Source organism: Rana temporaria, chromosome 7 (assembly GCF_905171775.1).
Source record: "Rana temporaria chromosome 7, aRanTem1.1, whole genome shotgun sequence".
NCBI classification, from domain to species: Eukaryota; Metazoa; Chordata; class Amphibia; order Anura; family Ranidae; genus Rana; species Rana temporaria.
In genome coordinates, this window is record NC_053495.1 from 122,742,309 (window position 1) to 122,761,018 (window position 18,710).

Below are 18,710 nucleotides of genomic sequence, written 5' to 3' on the forward strand. Positions count from 1 at the left end.
CACTTATCCAGGGACGCACGGGGGGTGCGTTCCTTGGATAAGAATGACAGGCGTCTCAGCCAATCAGGTTCACCGGTTCTGGTTACCGGTAACCTGATTGGCATGCGTCTCAGCCAATCAGGTTCACCGGTTCTAGTTACCGGTAACCTGATTGGCTGAAGCGTCATCGAGGGCAGGAGAAGACATCAAGGGACCGTGGAAGGAGGGTGGCCTACCCCAGAAAGATAAGTGCCAGGCGGGGGGGCATTTTACAGGGCACGATGGCTTAAATTGATGGGCACAGTGGCGAAAATTGATGGGCACAGTGGTGACAATTGCTGGGAACAGTGGCGAAAATTGATGGGCACAGTGTTGACAATTGCTGAGCACAGTGGCGAAAATTGCTGGGCACAATGGCTACAATTGATGGGCACAGTGGCAACAATTGCTGGGCACAGTGGCGAAAATTGATGGGCACAGTGGTGACAATTGCTGGGCACAGTGGCGAAAATTGATGGGCACAGTGGTGACAATTGCTGAGCACAGTGGCGAAAATTGCTGGGCACAATGGCTACAATTGATGGGCACAGTGGCAACAATTGCTGGGCACAATGGCTGCGTTTGATGGGCACAGTGAGGCTGCAATTGTTTTTTTTTTCGTTTGTTTGCCCCCACCCAAAAATGTTGAGCACCAGTCGCCACTGTAGAACAGGGAGAAGAGGATGTGCAAAGGGGGCTCTGATGTGAAGAGAAAGCATGGATGCAAAGGGAGGGCTCTGCTAGGCAAAAGGTGGCTCTGATATGAAAGAGGTTCCTTAAGGTGGGGTTTGATGTGAAGAGGAATGCTGATGTGAAAGAGAGGCTCTGATGTGATGGGGACTTCTGATGTCAAATGGAGGCTCTGATTTTAAAGGGGGCTTCTGAGGTCTAAAATGGGCTCTGATGTGATGGTAGGCTTCTGAAAGGCAGACTCTGATGTGAAGGGGGCTCAGATGTAAAATGTGTGTGCAGTCATTTCTTGGAGCATATTCATTCATTTATTTATATTTTATTAATTAATTTACAAAACAGTTTTTTTTTTTTTTTTCAGTCAACGTATATTGGTATTTTTCAGCCCGCTGGCTGAACAAAAAAAGAATCTAGCCGTCTATGACCAGATTAAGAGGACTGAGGAGAGCTGGCTCCTGCATTGTAAGTGCCACATAGTTCTTATAAGTAAGTTGTTTACACAACAGTGACTGTTAATCATATTTCTAGAATAGCTTTACATTGCTGAAACACAGTACTATTACTTCTTCAGCTATTCGTTCATCCCATAAGAGCTAGTGCGTAGACTGTATTGCAGGGGTCTCAAAGTACCGGCCTGCGGGCCATTTGCGGCCCGCGGAACGGTTTTAAATGGCCCGCAGGCAGGGCGGGTGCCGCGGAAGTGTAGATCGAGGTGCATGAAGAGTAGCGCAGGAAGCGTCTGTCATAAGTTCACTTGTCTCTTATGTCACACTGCTACTCCCCGGCGGCCCCTCCTCTCTTCTCGTCCATCCCCATTTGCTTGTGACATCATCTGAGATGGACGAGAAGAGAGGGGGGGCTGCCGGGGAGTAGCAGCGTGACATGAGAGACAAGTGAACTTATGACAGATGCTTCCTGCGCTACTCTGCCTTTGAAGAAAACAACAAGTAAATGCTGACCTGTGCCCTGGTGTGCTCTCATGTGCCCTGATGTGCTCTCATGAGCCCTGATTGTGCCCTGATGTGCTTTCATGTGCCCTGATGTGCTTTCATGTGCCCTGATTGTGCCCTCATGTGCCCTGATGTGCCCTGATGTGCCCTCATGTGCTCCCATGTGCTCTCATGTGCCCTGATGTGCTCTCATGTGCCCTGATGTGCTCTCATGTGCCCTGATGTGCTCCCATGTGCCCTGATGTGCTCCCATGTGCCCTGATTGTGCCCTCATGTGCCCTGGTGTGCTCATGTGCTCTCATGTGTCCTGATTGTGCCCTTATGTGCCCCATGTACCCTCATGTGCCCCAATGTGCCATGTGCCCTCATGTGCCCCATGTACCCTCATGTGCCTCATGTACCCTGATGTGCTGGGCTCTGTACATCAGGGTACCCTGTGCCCTGTACCCTGATGTGCCATGTGCCCTGTCCTGATGTGCTCTCATGTGCCCCATGTTCCCTGATTGTGCCCTGATGTGCCCCATGTGCCCTGATTGTGCCCTGGTGTGCTCGTATGTGCCCCATGTGCCCTGATATGCCCCATGTGCTCTGATTGTGCCCTGATGTGGCCCATGTACCCTGATGTTCCATGGGGCACATGAGAGCACATCAGGGCACAATCAGGGAACATGGGGCACACCAAGGAACATGGGGCACATGAGAGCACATCAGGGCACATGGGGCACAGCACATCAGGACAGGGCACATAGCACATCAGGGTACAGGACATGGCACATCAGGGCACAGCACATCAGGACAGGGCACATGGCACATCAGGGTACAGGGCACATGAAACAGCACATCAGGGTACAAAGCCCAGCACATCAGGGCACATGGCACATCAGGGTACAGGGCACATGAAACAGCACATCAGGGTACATGGGGTACCCTGATGTGCTGGGCTTTGTACCCTGATGTGCTGTTTCATGTGCCATGTACCCTGATGTGCCATGTGCCCTGTCCTGATGTGCTGTGCCCTGATGTGTCATGTCCTGTACCCTGATGTGCCATGTGCCCTGTCCTGATGTTCTCTCATGTGCCCCATGTTCCCTGGTGTGCCCCATGTTCCCTGATTGTGCCCTGATATGCTCTCATGTGCCCTGGTGTGCTCGTATGTGCCCCATGTGCCCTAATATGCCCCATGTGCCCTGATGTGCTCTGATTGTGCCCCATGTACCCTGATTTGGCCCATGTACCCTGATGTGGCCCATGTGCCCCATGTACCCTGGTGTGCCCCATGTACCCTGATGTGCTGGGCTTTGTACCCTGATGTGCTGTTTCATGTGCCCTGTACCCTGATGTGCCATGTGCCCTGTCCTGGTGTGCTGTGCCCTGATGTGCCATGTCCTGCACTGTGCCATGTGCCCTGTCCTGATATGCCCTGCCCTAATGTGCCGTGCACCCTGATGTGGCCTGTTGTGCTGTACCCCTATGTGCTGTGCTCTGATGTGCCCTGTACCCTGATGTGCTGGGCTTTGTACCCTGATGTGCGCTGTGCACTCATGTGTGCTGTGCCCTGTGCCCTGATGTGCTGTACCCTGATGGTGAGTGGTCAGTGTGTAGTGTAGTGGTCAGTGTGCAGTGTAGTGGTCAGGGTTAATAATGCGTTCGCTGACACCAGTACTGTTTTTGAAGTTTGAAAGTTTGAATGCGGCCCCCCAAGGGATATGGAAACTTGTCTTGTGTGGCCCTCAGGTAATTTGAGTTTGAGACCCCTGCTGTATTGCAAAGTCAAGGAAAGATTGTAAGTTACATACAGAGGATAATATTAGACAGTTGCTTTACAGCAGTGCTTGTAGGGGTCTCCAAACTTTCAAAACAAAGGGCCTGTTTACTGCTTTTCAAATTTTAGGGGGATCAGGCAGAAGCCAGTGGGAGAAGAATATGCTCTGCATAGTTGCCAACAGTCCCGATTTGTCCGAGACATTCACAGAATTCAGACCAATGTCCCGGTCTGACCGTGTTGAGGTCAGAATCCCAGAAAATATGCTTTGTCCCGGGCAGGGGCGGACTGGGCCCGGAGGTCTGATCCCCCATAATAAAGCCACACCGCTCTGCCGCCACCCGGTGCGGTGTGAGCATGGTCGGCAAATGTGTCATCCAGGGCGGGCTGGTAGTTGCGACTGGATGATGGAGGGAGAGAGAGGGATGTCACAGAAAACTTCAGCCAGCTACTGGCTGAGGAGGTAGCAGAAGGCGGGCTGCACCGCTTTCCAGCCAATGGGTGCACTGTTCATTGCGCTGTTACTGCCCTTGTTGTGGAATGGAGCTGCCTTGGAAAGAAGCCAGGTGCGTTAGTGAATGAGGTGAGGAAGAACTACATTTATTATGACTGAACTGTAGTAGAATGTTCTGTCTGCAAAGAACAAAGTGCATTATGGCCGAGAAGCCAGCTCGCTCTCTCACTCATTTTTCTCTCTCCTTCCTTCTCTCTACCTCCCTCCATCTCTCTTTCCTTCATTCTCTCTCCCTCCCTCTTTCTTTCTTTCTTTCTTTCCTTCCTTCTCTATTCCTCCCCCCCTTCCTCTTTCTTTCCTTTTCTCTCCCTCCCTCACTCCTTCTTTCTTTCCTTCTCTTATCCTCCCTCCCTCCATTCCTCTATTTTCTACTTCTTGCCCCCTAATTAAAATAATACTCCACCTACAGACAAAAAAAAAGTGTCCCTAAACATTTTTTTGGAATGTTGGCAACTAAAGCCCTGGCTTCCGTGGGAGTAAACAATGCCATAGACTAGGTGGTTAGTGGGAGTAAAAAACATTGAATAGTGCCTGTGGTCAGTAGAAGGAAGAATAGTGCCTCATCATTAGTGTCAGTGGGAGAATTAGTTCCCCATCTCTAGGGTCCGTGGAAGGAATAGTGTCCCATCATTGGTGTCAGTGGGACAAATAGTATCTTATATCTGTGTAAGAAATAGTGCACCAAGGGCCAGATAAAGGCAGGCAAAGAGCCACATACAGCCCCTGCGCCACAGTTTAAAGACCTCTGTTCCTGGTCAATCTTCTTAATGTGTGTCTCACATCTGTTTTTTCTTTCAGTGTGTAATAACCTAAAGGCCCCCTTCAGACAAAGAGGACCCGTCCAAGCAGATCTGCCTGCTCAGCGGGGAATCTCTCCGCTGATCCCCTCTGGGCAGGCGGACGTCAGGTCCGTGTTTGCTCCGCTATGCAGAGCAGCCACAGACACAGCCCACTTTCCTCTATGGGGTGGTCGGATGGAAACAAACTGCATGTCTGTTTCTATCCAATTGTCATCCAATCCACCGGACATATGGCAAACTTATCCCCATATGTCTGTTTTTAGCAGATTTTATCGGATCGGGTGCCCAGCGGATCGTCTGACATTCGCCACCTCATAGAGAACAATGGGTGGTCCGATCGGGTCTGCCTGAAAAATGGACAGGCAGACCTAATCGGTCCACTTCTATAAAAGGGGCCAAACAGACAGTACATCGGTTACTAATTTGTTCATTTGAAGAGGCATTTGTTGCTGTGTAGTTGTCCAGAGCCCCAGTGCAGACTCTTTCAAATACTCATCAATGGTCAGGTTTTGGACTTATACAGCAGTAAGCGTAGCTAGATCAGGGGAGGGGAACCGTTATACATTTACTGATATTCTAATGCCAAAACTGTGATTCCACTTGGAATTATTTACCGCTGTCGGCTTTAACCATTTCTTCTATTTTCAGCATGCAGTCACACCTGAATCAGTTTGCCTATTATTTACAATCTTTATATCACTGTTTCCCAGGATTTCGAGGGTATCACAAGACACAGATGAGAGTTGTACCCATATTCTTATTAAACCAAAACTTATGGGTGTGCTAGAACTAGTTTATTAGTTAGGTAAAATAATATGTTTGCTTAGAGCTTGTTATAATTCAGATGGAAATCACAATACAAATTTCTTTTGGGTTTGGAAATTAAGAATATTTATTTCCAGCCTCTAGACTGTTCATGATTGTTCCCATGTTGTCAACCTAGCACTGAATGTCTGTAGGAAGTATGCAACTTGTTAATAATTAGAATTGTATTACCACTAATAATATTATAGATCCGATTCCCTGAGTATTAATATAAGTAATGTACTGTATATCTGCACTGTGTTTTAAAAGAAAATTAGACTGGTTTAGTGAATATGGAACCCTTTGATGCCCATCCATATGCTCGAATAAAATTAGTTTGGGAATGTTGAAGGTTTACAGGATATATTTTTGGCTTATTGTATATAAGCAATTAGAAAACACACACACAGACTAGGTAGTCTCCCTACTGTCCCTTTATTAAGTGTATAGACAGGATTAGAAAGAATGCAGGTAGACTAACTAAACATTCCATTCATTATACAGTGAATCTCTATCATGTAAAAAGATGTACTACAAGTATCTAAGTACGAACTCAGCATTCTCAACAACAGAGAGGTCACTTCACTGTACAGTATGTGAAATAGATGTTCTTATAAAATTCATTTTTGTAGCATTTTACAGTCTGGCATCAACATGGATGGCAGCGAAGGGGTCTTCATCATTGTTGCTGATCTGGAATCGAGCATTGCCATTGTAGTCCACACTGATCTGTCTACCGGTGCAACTAGAACCTTCCTTTTGGCCTGAGATGACATCACAGTAGGTACCAGCAGGAAGACCAGTATACAGAGTAACATCCATGTGCCTGCAAGTCAAATGACAGGTGTGTTATGACCTTAAAGTACATGTTACCCCCAAAATTAAAATGCAGTACATCTCTGTGTTTATACATATGGTTACAGTATATTTAAAATCGATTCTATCAAATGAACCTCTTTATGACCACCCAACACATATGCGCGAAAGGGAAAAGGGTAAGGTTTAACGCCCACACGCTGCACATCTGCATCACTGCGTGGCAGATGTTTATGTGCCAAGAGCACATTCACCAGCCCAAAGACTGAGATGTGAAAGTCAGCTCTGAGTCCTAAGTCCTGTGTTTTGGCCAATTTAATTCGATATATTGTTCTACAAAAGGCTTTTTTTAATGCATTTTGTTTTCCAAATACTTTAACCACTAGACGACCAGCCGCCGCAGGTATACTGCGGCAGGTTGGTTCGCCTGGGCAAATCTCTGTAGGTATGCATCGTGGACGCGCGCGGGGTGACCACAGAGCCAATTTGTGTGCGGCTGCCAGGCACTCGCGATCACTCCTGAGAGAGACAGAACGGAGATCTATCCATGTAAACAGACAGATCTGCGTGCTCTCAGGGGAGAGGAGACTGATCTGTTGTTCATACTAAGTATGAAAGACGATCAGTCTTCTCCTCCATTCAGTCCTATCCCCCCACAGTTAGAATCACTCCCTGGGACACACAGTTAACCCCTTGATTGCCTCCTAGTGTTAACCCCTTCCCTGCTAGTGACATTTTTTACCTTAACCACTTCCCGCCTACCAGCTCTCATATGACGTCCTTGACTTTGAGCGGGTATATCTGTATGATGGGTGCAGCTACAGGCATCATTCAGATATTGTCTTTTTCAGACGGCGATTCCCTGCACCATAAGAATGATTATAGCGTCTGGTCAGCCGCTTGATCGTTCTTATGGGCAGTGAGAGGGGACAACCCCCTCCCGCCACCCTCAGGTGCTTTTACCGACTCACCGATGCGAACGGTGAGTCGGAGACAAGATCCGCTGGATGTTTACCATAGAGATTTCCGGCGGACAAGATGGTCGCCGGAGTATCTATGATCGTCGGAGGCAGGGCATGATGTTATGACGTCACGCATGGCCTCTGCATTCAAACAAATGGCGGCACCCTGTCTAGGAAGCTGATATATTTTTATATACCAGCCAAGAGGTGAGATGTGAGGCCCCCCACATATGAAAATGGTATTCAAACCACACATGTGAGGTACCGCTGTGAACATTAGAGCAAGAGGAATAATTCTAGCCCTAGGCCTCCTCTGTAACTCAAAATATGTAACCAGTAAAAAAATTGAAAGTGTCGCCTATGGGGATTTTTAAGTACCGAAGTTTGGCGCCATTCCACAAGCGTGTGCAATTTTGAAGCGTGACATGTTAGGTATCTATTTACTCGGCGTAACTTCATCTTTCACATTATGCAAAAAAATTGGGCTAACACGTTTTGAAAAACGACCACTATTGTATTATCTAGGGATATAAGATATATATATATAATGCTTGGGGGTCCTATGTAATTTTCAAGCAACAAAATTATGATTTTTACATGTAGGAGAGAAATTTCAGACTTGGCCTGGGTGGCAAGTGGTTAAAGTAGAACTTTAGGCCTAAAATAAATAAAAGGAATATTAATGCAGAAGATACATATTTGTCTCTTCTGAATTAAAGTTACCTACCTGCCCGTACACTCTTGAACAGTGAGCCACGCACCTGCATGCTTTACTGTACAAATTTAGCAATGCCAAATATGACTGAACTCCTGGGAATGTGACAGAGTGATGTCATCCCTGCCCGACCAATGGAAGCGGCCAGCTGTCGAGATCTGGAAGGCGGCCACCTGAAGATGTCAGTGGCCAGGCAGGGAGCTCAGTATGAGCATGAGTGAGCATAGCTCCCAACTGTCCCTGATTTGGAGGGACTGTCCCTGATTTGGAGCAATGTCCCTCTGTCCCTCTCCCCCCTCCCTCATTTCTGTCTGATCTATATAGTTGTATAGAAAATGCACTTTTTATCTTTCAAAAAGTGTTTCCTAGTGCTAAACCTTTCATCCAGTTTCTAAATTGCTGCATTTGTAAATTTTAAAAACCAATATAAAGGAATAGTAGTGGTAAAAAAAAGCACTTGTGGATTTAATGAACCTTTTTGTGTTAATTTTCCTTTAAGGGGTGTGACAGGGGGTGTGTCCTATGCCTACATACGTTTGCTAGTAGGTGTCCCTCATTCCCATCTCAAAATGTTGGGAGGTATGTGAGTGAGTATAGTTTTTCTTTAAAGTAACAAACCTTCAGCCTTTATAACCACTTTAATTAATGCCATCATATGCTATTGCTCTTCCTTGCCACAAAATAAACAAGCATATATAAAGTCCCTACTGGAAGGCTTTTTTTTACAATCTCAAGAAGCCACATATGTTTACACCATGTTGTTTATATAGATACTAGCCTCCTAATCTGTAAAATCAAATCACAATTCCAGTAATCATATGCACAAAACAGCAAACAACACATTTACCAGTCATCGTTGTTAAAGACGATGAAGCCTCTGTTTCCACGACCGAAGGCCACCTGATTACTCGCATTATCCCACCAGTTAGAAAAGGGCTGTCCATCTACCACATTACGGAAGATGGCCATGTTCCTAACAAGGAAAACACATTACTATTAGGACATTGATTAACTGAAATTGAAAGATATGTTTAAAGCAGAACTAAGGGCAAGAGTATAGCAGGGTTATACCCCCTGTCAGTGTTTTTTTTTTTTTTTTTACAAATACAGTATGTACCATTAGGGTCCCTTCACATGTTATCCTATAGCCAAAACAGGAAGTGAGAGTCCCTGCTTGTCACTAGGGTCGCCAGATCTTGTGTCCCCATTGGAATATTTCCCCTCTATTAGACTTGGTTCACAGTGGGGCTGCTTCAAAGTCTTCAAGTCGGGTTATAAATCAAATATATTGATTTAGAACCTCAAAAATCAATATTAACTGAACCCACAACAGTAAAATCAGTCTGTATATGCAGCAAAGCATGCTTGTTATACTCACTGTGGAACCTAAGAGATTAACCCTCCTCAATGTGTAAAACAGCTGTTTGATTTTGTCTTCTCTGATCCTCCCCTTCGTTTAAAGTCCCCAATCCATCTTCTGATAGCACAGAGCCTTGGGAGGCACTCTGCACATGCTCAGTTTAGTGGTTTTTTTTTTCTTTTTTGGAAGGGTGCATGTGATCAGAACAGGGCCAATTAGCACTGTCCAGACAGAGCGTCAGGCGTCATGTTGCCTCATAGCACAGTCAGAGGAGAATGAAAACACTTCCTACAAGCTTTAGTCGGTGCTTAGCTGGACACTGATAGAAGTCACAAGACTGCTAACGAAAAGGGTATTTAGCAGTTTATATTTACAGTGGAACCTCGGATTGCGAGTAACGTGGTTAACAAGCATGATTCAGGCCAAAGCAGTGTGCAGTACCGCATTTAGTCTGAGGTGGGGGGACGCCGGAGCCGAACGGCGCCAATCGCAGCCGATCGGCGCCATTCGGAAATGCATGAAAAGGCCCGAGGACAGCTCGGCTGACCTCGGCAAACCCTGGGAACAGAGTCTTTCTGAGGTTTCCTGAGGTCAGCCGAGAGGTGTCCTCTGGCCTTTCCAGACATTTCCAAGTCTCTCCGGCGCCCCCCACCTCTAGCCGCATGCGGTGTTGCATGCCATTGAAGTCAATACGGAACAAATTATTTTCGTTTCCATTGACTTCAATGGGGAAACTCGCTTTGATATGCGAGTACTTTGGATTACGAGCATTCTCCTGGAACAGATTATGCTCGTAATCCGAGGTTCCACTGTACTTAAATAATTGCATTTGCATGTTTTGTGTACTGTGGGAGACCAGATATAGTGAATGCAGGGTCCTGGGTTCAGTAATGTTTGAAGCTTTTTTTTTTGGTTTGTTTGTTTTTTAAACCTTAAATAGTTACTTATTGCATTAAGATTTAGGCTCCATGCACACTTTAAATAAAGTATGTTCTCTCTGGATTAAAAAAATGCTAATTTAGAGCATTTTTTGTACAAAGTTTAGACAAGTTTAGGAAAGTTCTACGTTTTTTTTTTTTTTGTCTTCAAGCTCCAATCAGAAATGCGAACCAGAAGGTTTTGTTTTTCTTCTGCCTCTAAACCTGAAACTCAAAATATGCCTGTAAACGTCCTAATATGCATGGACACATAGGATAACATTGAGCTGCTTCTAGAGGCAGAACACAAAACTCCTGTAGAAACAACAGGGCAGATCCACAAAAGTATTACACCGGCGTGTCTCTTGATACGCCGCGTAATTTCAAATTTTGTGCGTCGTATCTTTGTTTTGTATCTTCAAAACAAGATACAACGGCATCTCGGCTAGATCTGACAGGCGTACGTCTTAGTACGCCGTCGGATCTAAGCTGCAATTCTTCGGCGGCCGCTAGGTGGCGTTTCCGTCGAATTCCGCGTTGAGTATGCAAATTAGCTAGTTACGGCGATCCACGAACATACGTCCGGTCGGCGCATTTTTTTACATCGTTTGCGTTCGGCTTTTTCCAGCGTATAGTTAAAGCTACTGTTATGAGGCGTACTCAATGTTAAATATGGCCGTCCTTCCCGCGTAGAAATTTTAAATTTTTAAGTCGTTTGCGTAAGTCGTTCGCAAATAGGGATTTGCGTAGAATGATATCACCGTCGGAAGCATAGGCTTGTTCCGGGTTAATTTCGAGCATGCGCACTGGGATACCCCCACGGACGGCGCATGCACAGTTAAAAAAAACGTTGTTTACGGCGGGTCACAACGTATTTACATAAAACACGCCCCCATCACAGCCATTTGAATTGTGAGCCATTACGCCGCCAAAGATACACTACGCCGCCGTAACTTACGGCGCAGATTCTTTGTGGATTAAAAAAAAAAAGGTAAGTTACGGCGGCGTAGTGTATCTTAGATACGCTACGCCCGGCGCATAAATGCGCCGCTGTACGAGGATCTGCCCCAAAAAATGTTAAGCCCAGTGTGCATGGAGCCTAAATCTTAATGTAATAGACAACTGTTTAAAAATGTATTTTTGGGACTCATTTTTATCAGACACTTGGACAGAAATATAAATATAAAGTAGCACAGAAGGAAATCAAGCCAGATATTTTAGGATACTAGATATTTATTGATTTATTTCAGTATCATAGGATTCCAAGCTATTGCCAAAATATTTTATAAGAGATCAAAGAATGCAGGGCAAAGCAACCCGTTTCACTTTAAAGCGGAACTCTGGGCAGTTGTAGTAGACTGTTAATAGAAGCAATTTTATTTTCATAGTTAATATATACATTTGTATAGAGTTTTCATTTTACTTCAGTCTCTCATACAGGGAAGTGATCCAGTCATGTATCTGCCCATCCTCTTCCCTTCTCCATTCACAGCATGTCTTGTGTATTGTGAATGGTTCACAGATTGCAAGACATTTTATGAATGAACAAGGGGAGACGAGGAATGGATAAATGACAAGGATCCTTTATATTTATAGTCCAACATACCTGCCCAAAGGTAATTTTTTTTTTTTTTTTTACAGTTCAGAATCTATAAAGATGTGTTTGTGCCTGGAGTTCCACTTTAAGTGGAATAATATTGGTTTAATATATACTGACAACATCTCATTAGGCAATATCCCATTATACATTGATATAGTTTATTTGTTGGGCCGAAGTTTCATGGTTATGATACATAGCAATTTCGATTCAACCTGAGGTAATGACCAAATACTTACTTAATCTGACGCCATCTGTGCTCACAAACCCAGTCATTGCCACAAGTGGTGTCTGCATTGATGGTAACTGGCTTAGTAGAGCCATCAGAGTAACTTGGAGGTCCAATCCAGTCATTTTCATCCTATCAGCAAAGTGAACATTTCGGATACACTTTTAATAAATATTACATGACAGTAATTGCAATCCTGATCTATTCTGTGAAAAGTAGTGTGTCTTACTTTGCCATTCACCCAGTTCCTTGGCCATCTGAAGCTGGACATGATACGTGTAAATCCATAAGGATGAGCCAACATGAAGCCAACAGCCATCTTGTAAGGACTGGATGGAAAAATCATAAGACAAAAAAATTGATGAGGTACTATTTGTGATAATTTATGGAGGATCTTGTGCCAATATCATTTATATACCAAAACATGCAAAATCTGGTGCAGCTCTGCACATAAACCAATCAGCTTCCAGGTTTTACTGTCAAAGCTTAACGTATGTTAACCTTGTGAAAAAAAAAACATTCAACTTAAAATAGAAACGAAAGACAAACCAATTGTGTATGGATATAAAAAAAATTGTATAAAACACTTTTTCCCCCTTTTTTTTATAAGTGATCACATTCCCTCTGTTCTTAGCAGCATAAGGGCTGGGGAGGAGAAGTGGCAGCACACTAAACTTCCCAGTGAATTGCTGAGCAGGGAGGGTCAATTGATCATTGGAAGAGAGCACACTGAGTTCAGAGCAGTGGCAGCCTGTCCATAAGGGGCATACGGGTACCGCCTTCACTTATCTATGCGCCCAGCCCCTAATCTAATGTTCGGCCAGGAGGAGAAGCCTTTGTTTTAGGCCGTGAGAAGAAGCCCTGGCTCTTCCCTCAGCTGGAGCGAGGAGCAGCAGCCACACTCCTCCTCATCTCCTAAGGTAAGGCAGCCTTCCTGTGTGGGGAGTGGCGACAGCAGTGCAAGTGAGGGGGGTGTCACGAGTTGCCTAAAGAAGCCGGACTGCGAGTCGGCTCTATTCGGCGCCTGCGCACCGACGTTTGGCTTCTTTCGGCAACTCGTGACACGCTGTATTCGCCGGTGGGAAGCATGTCAATCAATAAGCATGTGAATAGGAACGCCCAGTCTCGCAGATTACATACCCGGAAGCCGCGGTGAAAATATAGATAAAACGGTATGTACGGCAAGGAAATAAAAAAAAACAGCATATGTCATTCTCACAACTCGGCTCAATGTAATGTTAGAATTTTTTTTTTGGGTGAACCCCCGCTTTAATGTCCATTGTTTTCTTGCCCCTAATAGACACAGGGTGACTTAGACATAAGAGTTGCATGGGGAGCTGGAGCAAGGTTTTCTCAACCTCTCCAAGGGATTCCACCAGCCCCCCGCCCAAAGTGACTCCCGTCACAGTAACCAATCAGCTTCTAGGTTTCATTGTAAAAGCTAAACTGGACAAGCTGAGGTAGGAGCTTATTGGTTATTATGCACAGCTGCAACAGATTCTGTGTGCACCAGTTTAATGAAATTTCCATTTATGGCACATCACCTGTTGCCAGAGGTGTTAATATGAGGGCTCAACACTTATGCCGCTTACACACCATCCGACAACAAAACTGTAGGGGCGCGATTTTTTTCTGACGGAATTTCGGCTCAAACTTGTGTTGCATACACACGGTCACACAAATGTTGTCGGAAATTTCAATTGTCAAGAACGCGGTCAAGCACAACACTACGATGAGCCGTGAAAAATTAAGTTCAATGATTCCGAGCACATGTCGAATTGATTCTGAGCATGAATAGGATTTTTGTGCGTCGGAATTGGCTACAGACAATCGTAATTTTCGACAAGAACTTTTGTTGTCGGAAAAATTGAGAACCAGCTCTCAAACATTTGTTGTCTTAAATTCCGACAGCAAATGTCCGATGGAGCATACACACGGTCGGATTTTCCGACAACAAGCTCACATCGAACATTTGTTGTCGTAAATTCCGACCGTGTGTATGCGGCATTAGAATGCATTGCTGGTGACTAGATACTACTTAATCTCAGCACCTTAGGGAAATCCATACTCCTTTACACACACAAAAACATTCTTTAGTTATTTGTAAATTTTACCGAGGTTCCCAGAAAGTAAGGATAGAAGCTCCACCGGCACCGTGTCCTCTCTGGTTGTCATGGTTGTCAATAAAGACCAAGGCTCTATCATTTGGCATAAAGCCCCAACCTTCTCCCCAGTTCCTACAGAGGGACAATAATGAACAGCATTTTAAAAAAATAATTTAACACATCAGTTGCTTTTTAGTGATATTTTTACCAAAGATACAATGTTTTAGAAAAGCTTTTCAACAAGTTTGGTTACGGCATATTTCTAAAAAAGCTATATTCTATGCCAATGATCCAGTAAGTCACAAAACACGATAGGAACAGAAAAGAAAGCAGACACTGAAATTACTTCTTCTAAATGGTAGCACATTTAAAGCAGACTCAAAATAATAATTAGTTATGAAGAACAACAAATCCGTATAAAAATATAAAGTACCTTACAAAGTAAATTTTCTTAAAAGAACTTTGTGCTAGATTTCTTTGGGGTTTTTATATCTGGAGACCATTGTGTGTCCTGCCATTTTTTTTTTTATTTACTTAATTGCAAAGAAAATGAGTAAGATAATAGATAAGCAGTAACACAGAAAAACAAAAAAAAACAAAACAAAAAAAAAACAGCAAGGTAAGGAAAAGTGGGACAGGAAATAAGGATTTTGAGACATATATCCTAGGGATGGACCGAACACCCCCCGGTTCGGTTCGCACCAGAACATGCAAACAGTCAAAAAAATGTGTGCGAACATGCGTACCCACTACCCTATTAAAATCTACAGGACACGAACATGAAAGATCAAAAGTGCTCATTTTAAAGCCTTATATGCAAGTTATTATAGGTTTTTAAAACAACTGTTTTTTCAGGAGCAGTGATTTCAATAATGCTTGAAGTGAAACAAATAAAAAATTAATATTCCTTTAAATATCATGCCTGGGGGGTCCCCTTAGTCTGCCTGTAAAGTGGTGAATCTGTGTGATGTGTTTTACAGTGGCGCAGCAAAATTAAATTTCTAAAGGAAAAAAATTCATTTAATTTTGCTTGCCGCTGTAATGTATTGCCGGCTCCTGGTAACATAGAATAAAATCAAGGAAACAAATTGGAGTGCCCCCCCCTTCGGATCTGTTATGGATTTTAAAGGGAACTCCACACCAAAATAAAAAAAAATTGGCCTGCCCCCCCCCCCCCTCGAAAAAAAACCTTCCGAACTATACCCGGCCACATGCCCTCAACATGAGGAGGTTGCTTTGTGGTCCCCAAAGTCGTCCTCGTCCCCACAACCCTGGTCTGGTGCTTGTGGGGGTCTGTTGGCGGGCCCCCTTATCCCACCCCCCCATGTGAATGGTTATCAGGTATATTGTACACCTACCTATTCACCAGTGGCGGCCCGTCCATAGGGGGCGCATGGGCGCCGCCCCCCCTCTCCCCAAAGCCAGTAAAAAAAAAAAAAAAAAAAAAATGGAAAAAAAATTTTTTTTTTGGGCCCTTTAAGAAAAAAAAAAGGTCCTTTAAGACGGTGCATGTTCAGGGTGAGCGCCGGTCAAAGACTCAGAGCACTGCTATAGCATCATTGAAGCGTCATGCCAATGCAGCAGGCAAGACGCTTCATTTGCAGTTTTTTTTTAAGCTCTGTGGCTATGTGCTGTGCGCCATGAGCCAATCACTCTCCAGTGTCTCCACTCTCCTCTCTAATTGGGTCCTGCTGCTTCCTCACTGCAGAAGGAAATGGGCGGTGCTTTCCCCAGGGCAGTGTTACTTCGCTTTTGACTCCAGGAGGACTCTAAGGTAAGAAACTTTATTAAAAACACTTTATTTGTCTCATTGTCTGTCCTGTCCAGTGTCCCTGTCCACCCCATCATGTCCAGCACCTTGTGCTGTATGCTCAGCCTGTACTGTGATCGGACTGAGAGAGGACAGGAGGGAGGGGGGAGGGTGCCGTGCTTCACATCTCCTGTATGTGTGTGAGGGCTTAGAGTGCCTGTGTCCTGCAGCTGTGCTTTACAAATCTCTTATCTCTGTCTGCCTATCTAATCTATCTGACTGTCCTGCCTGTCCCCCCTCTCTCTCTCTCTCTCTCTCTCTCTCTCTCTCTCTGTCTGTCTATCTGTTTAATTATCTATCTATCTATCTATCTATCTATCTATCTATCTCTCTATCCATAGCTCTATGTCTCTATCTATCTATGTCTCTATCTATCTATCTATCTATCTATCTATCTATCTATCTATCTATCTATCTCTCTCTCTATAGATCTATCTCTCTCTCTCTCTATAGATCTATCTCTCTCTCTCTCTATCTATCTATGTCTCTATCTATCTATCTATCTATTAGCTACCTCTGTCTAATTATCTATCTATTTATCTATCTAATTATCTGTATGTCTATCTATATCTATCTGTCTGTTTAATTATCTATCTATCTATCTATCTATCTATCTATCTATCTATCTATCTATAGCTTTCTGCCTAATTATCTATTTATCTATCTAATTATCTATCTATATCTATCTGTCTGTCTGTTTAATTATCTATCTATCTATCTATCTATCTATCTATCTATCTATCTATCTATCTATAGCTTTCTGCCTAATTATCTATTTATCTATCTAATTATCTATCTATATCTATCTGTCTGTCTAATTATCTATCTATCTATCTATCTATCTATCTATCTATCTATCTATCTATAGCTCTATGTCTCTATCTATCTATCTATCTATCTATCTATCTATCTATCTATCTATCTATCTATCTATCTATCTATCTATCTATAGCTCTATATCTCTATCTATCTATCTATCTATCTATCTATCTATCTATCTATCTATAGCTCTATCTATCTATCTCTCGATCTATAGATCTATCTCTCTCTATCTATCTATCTCTCTATCCATAGCTCTATGTCTCTATCTATCTATGTCTCTATCTATCTATCTATCTATCTATCTATCTATCTATCTATCTCTCTCTCTCTATAGATCTATCTCTCTCTCTCTCTCTCTATAGATCTATCTCTCTCTCTATAGATCTATCTCTCTCTCTCTCTCTATCTATCTATGTCTCTATCTATCTATGTCTCTATCTATCTATCTATCTATCTATTAGCTACCTCTGTCTAATTATCTATCTATCTATCTATCTAATTGTCTGTCTGTCTATCTATATCTATCTGTCTGTTTAATTATCTATCTATCTATCTATCTATCTATCTATCTATCTATCTATCTATCTATCTATCTATCTATCTATCTATCTATAGCTATCTGCCTAATTATCTATTTATCTATCTAATTATCTATCTATATCTATCTGTCTGTCTGTTTAATTATCTATCTATCTATCTATAGCTCTATATCTCTATGTCTCTATCTATCTATCTATCTATCTATCTATCTATCTATCTATCTATCTATCTATAGCTATCTGCCTAATTATCTATTTATCTATCTAATTATCTATCTATATCTATCTGTCTGTCTGTTTAATTATCTATCTATCTATCTATCTATCTATCTATCTATCTATCTATCTATCTATCTATCTATCTATCTATCTATCTATCTATCTATAGCTCTATGTCTCTATCTATCTATCTATCTATCTATCTATCTATCTATAGCTCTATATCTCTATGTCTCTATCTATCTATCTATCTATCTATTTGTCTGTCTATCTAATTATCTATAGCTAGCTGTCTGTCTGATTATCTATCTATCTATCTATCTATATCCATCTAATTATCTATCTATATCTATATATCTGTCTGTTTAATTATCTATCTACAGCTCTATCTATCTATCTATCTATCTATCTATCTATCTATCTATCTATCTATCTATCTATCTATCTATCGCTCTCCCTCTCTCTCTCTCTTTCTCTGTCTCTCTCTATCTGTTTAATTGTCTATCTATCTATCTATCTATCTATCTATCTATCTATCTATCTATCTATCTATCGCTCTCTATCTAATTATCTATCTATATCTGTCTGTCTGATTATCTATCTGTCTGATTATCTATCTATCTATCTATCTATCGATCTATCTAATTATCTATATCTATATGTCTGTCTAATTATCTATCTATCTAATTATCTATAGCTCTATCTCTCTCCCCCTCCCTCCATCTATCTATCTGTTTAATTATCTATTTATCTATAGCTCTATCTAGCTATGTCTCTCTATCTATCTATCTATCTGTCTGTCTGTCTATCTAATTATCTATCTAATTATATATAGCTCTATCTCTCGCTCCCTCCCCCTCCCTCTATCTATCTATCTATCTATCTATCTATCTATCTATCTATCTATCTATCTATCTATCTATCTATCTATCTATCTATTTGTTTTATTATCTGTCTGTCTATCTATCTATCTGTCTCTCTGTCTGTCTGCAGGTCCCATTGTCTGCGGGGGGGGGGGGGGGTTGACTGGGGTTTTGTTTGCGCCCCCCCAAAAAAATAGAGCACCAGCCGCCACTGCTAT

The 18,710-nt window shown here is 42.9% G+C and overlaps 1 protein-coding gene across 1 annotated transcript in view; it reads right to left on the minus strand.

Moving 5' to 3' along the window:
- Positions 1–5,954: 5,954 nt before the first annotated feature.
- Positions 5,955–18,710, minus strand: part of LOC120945607 (pancreatic alpha-amylase-like) — a 30,049-nt gene continuing 17,293 nt past the window's right edge. Inside the window, exons 6-10 of the mRNA XM_040359907.1 lie at positions 14,249–14,371; positions 12,364–12,463; positions 12,145–12,266; positions 8,879–9,004; positions 5,955–6,364 (exon numbers count right to left, since the gene is read on the minus strand). Of these exons, the coding sequence (XP_040215841.1) occupies positions 6,175–6,364; positions 8,879–9,004; positions 12,145–12,266; positions 12,364–12,463; positions 14,249–14,371 (661 nt within the window). The 3' untranslated portion in view covers positions 5,955–6,174. The remainder of the gene's footprint in view (positions 6,365–8,878; positions 9,005–12,144; positions 12,267–12,363; positions 12,464–14,248; positions 14,372–18,710) is intronic.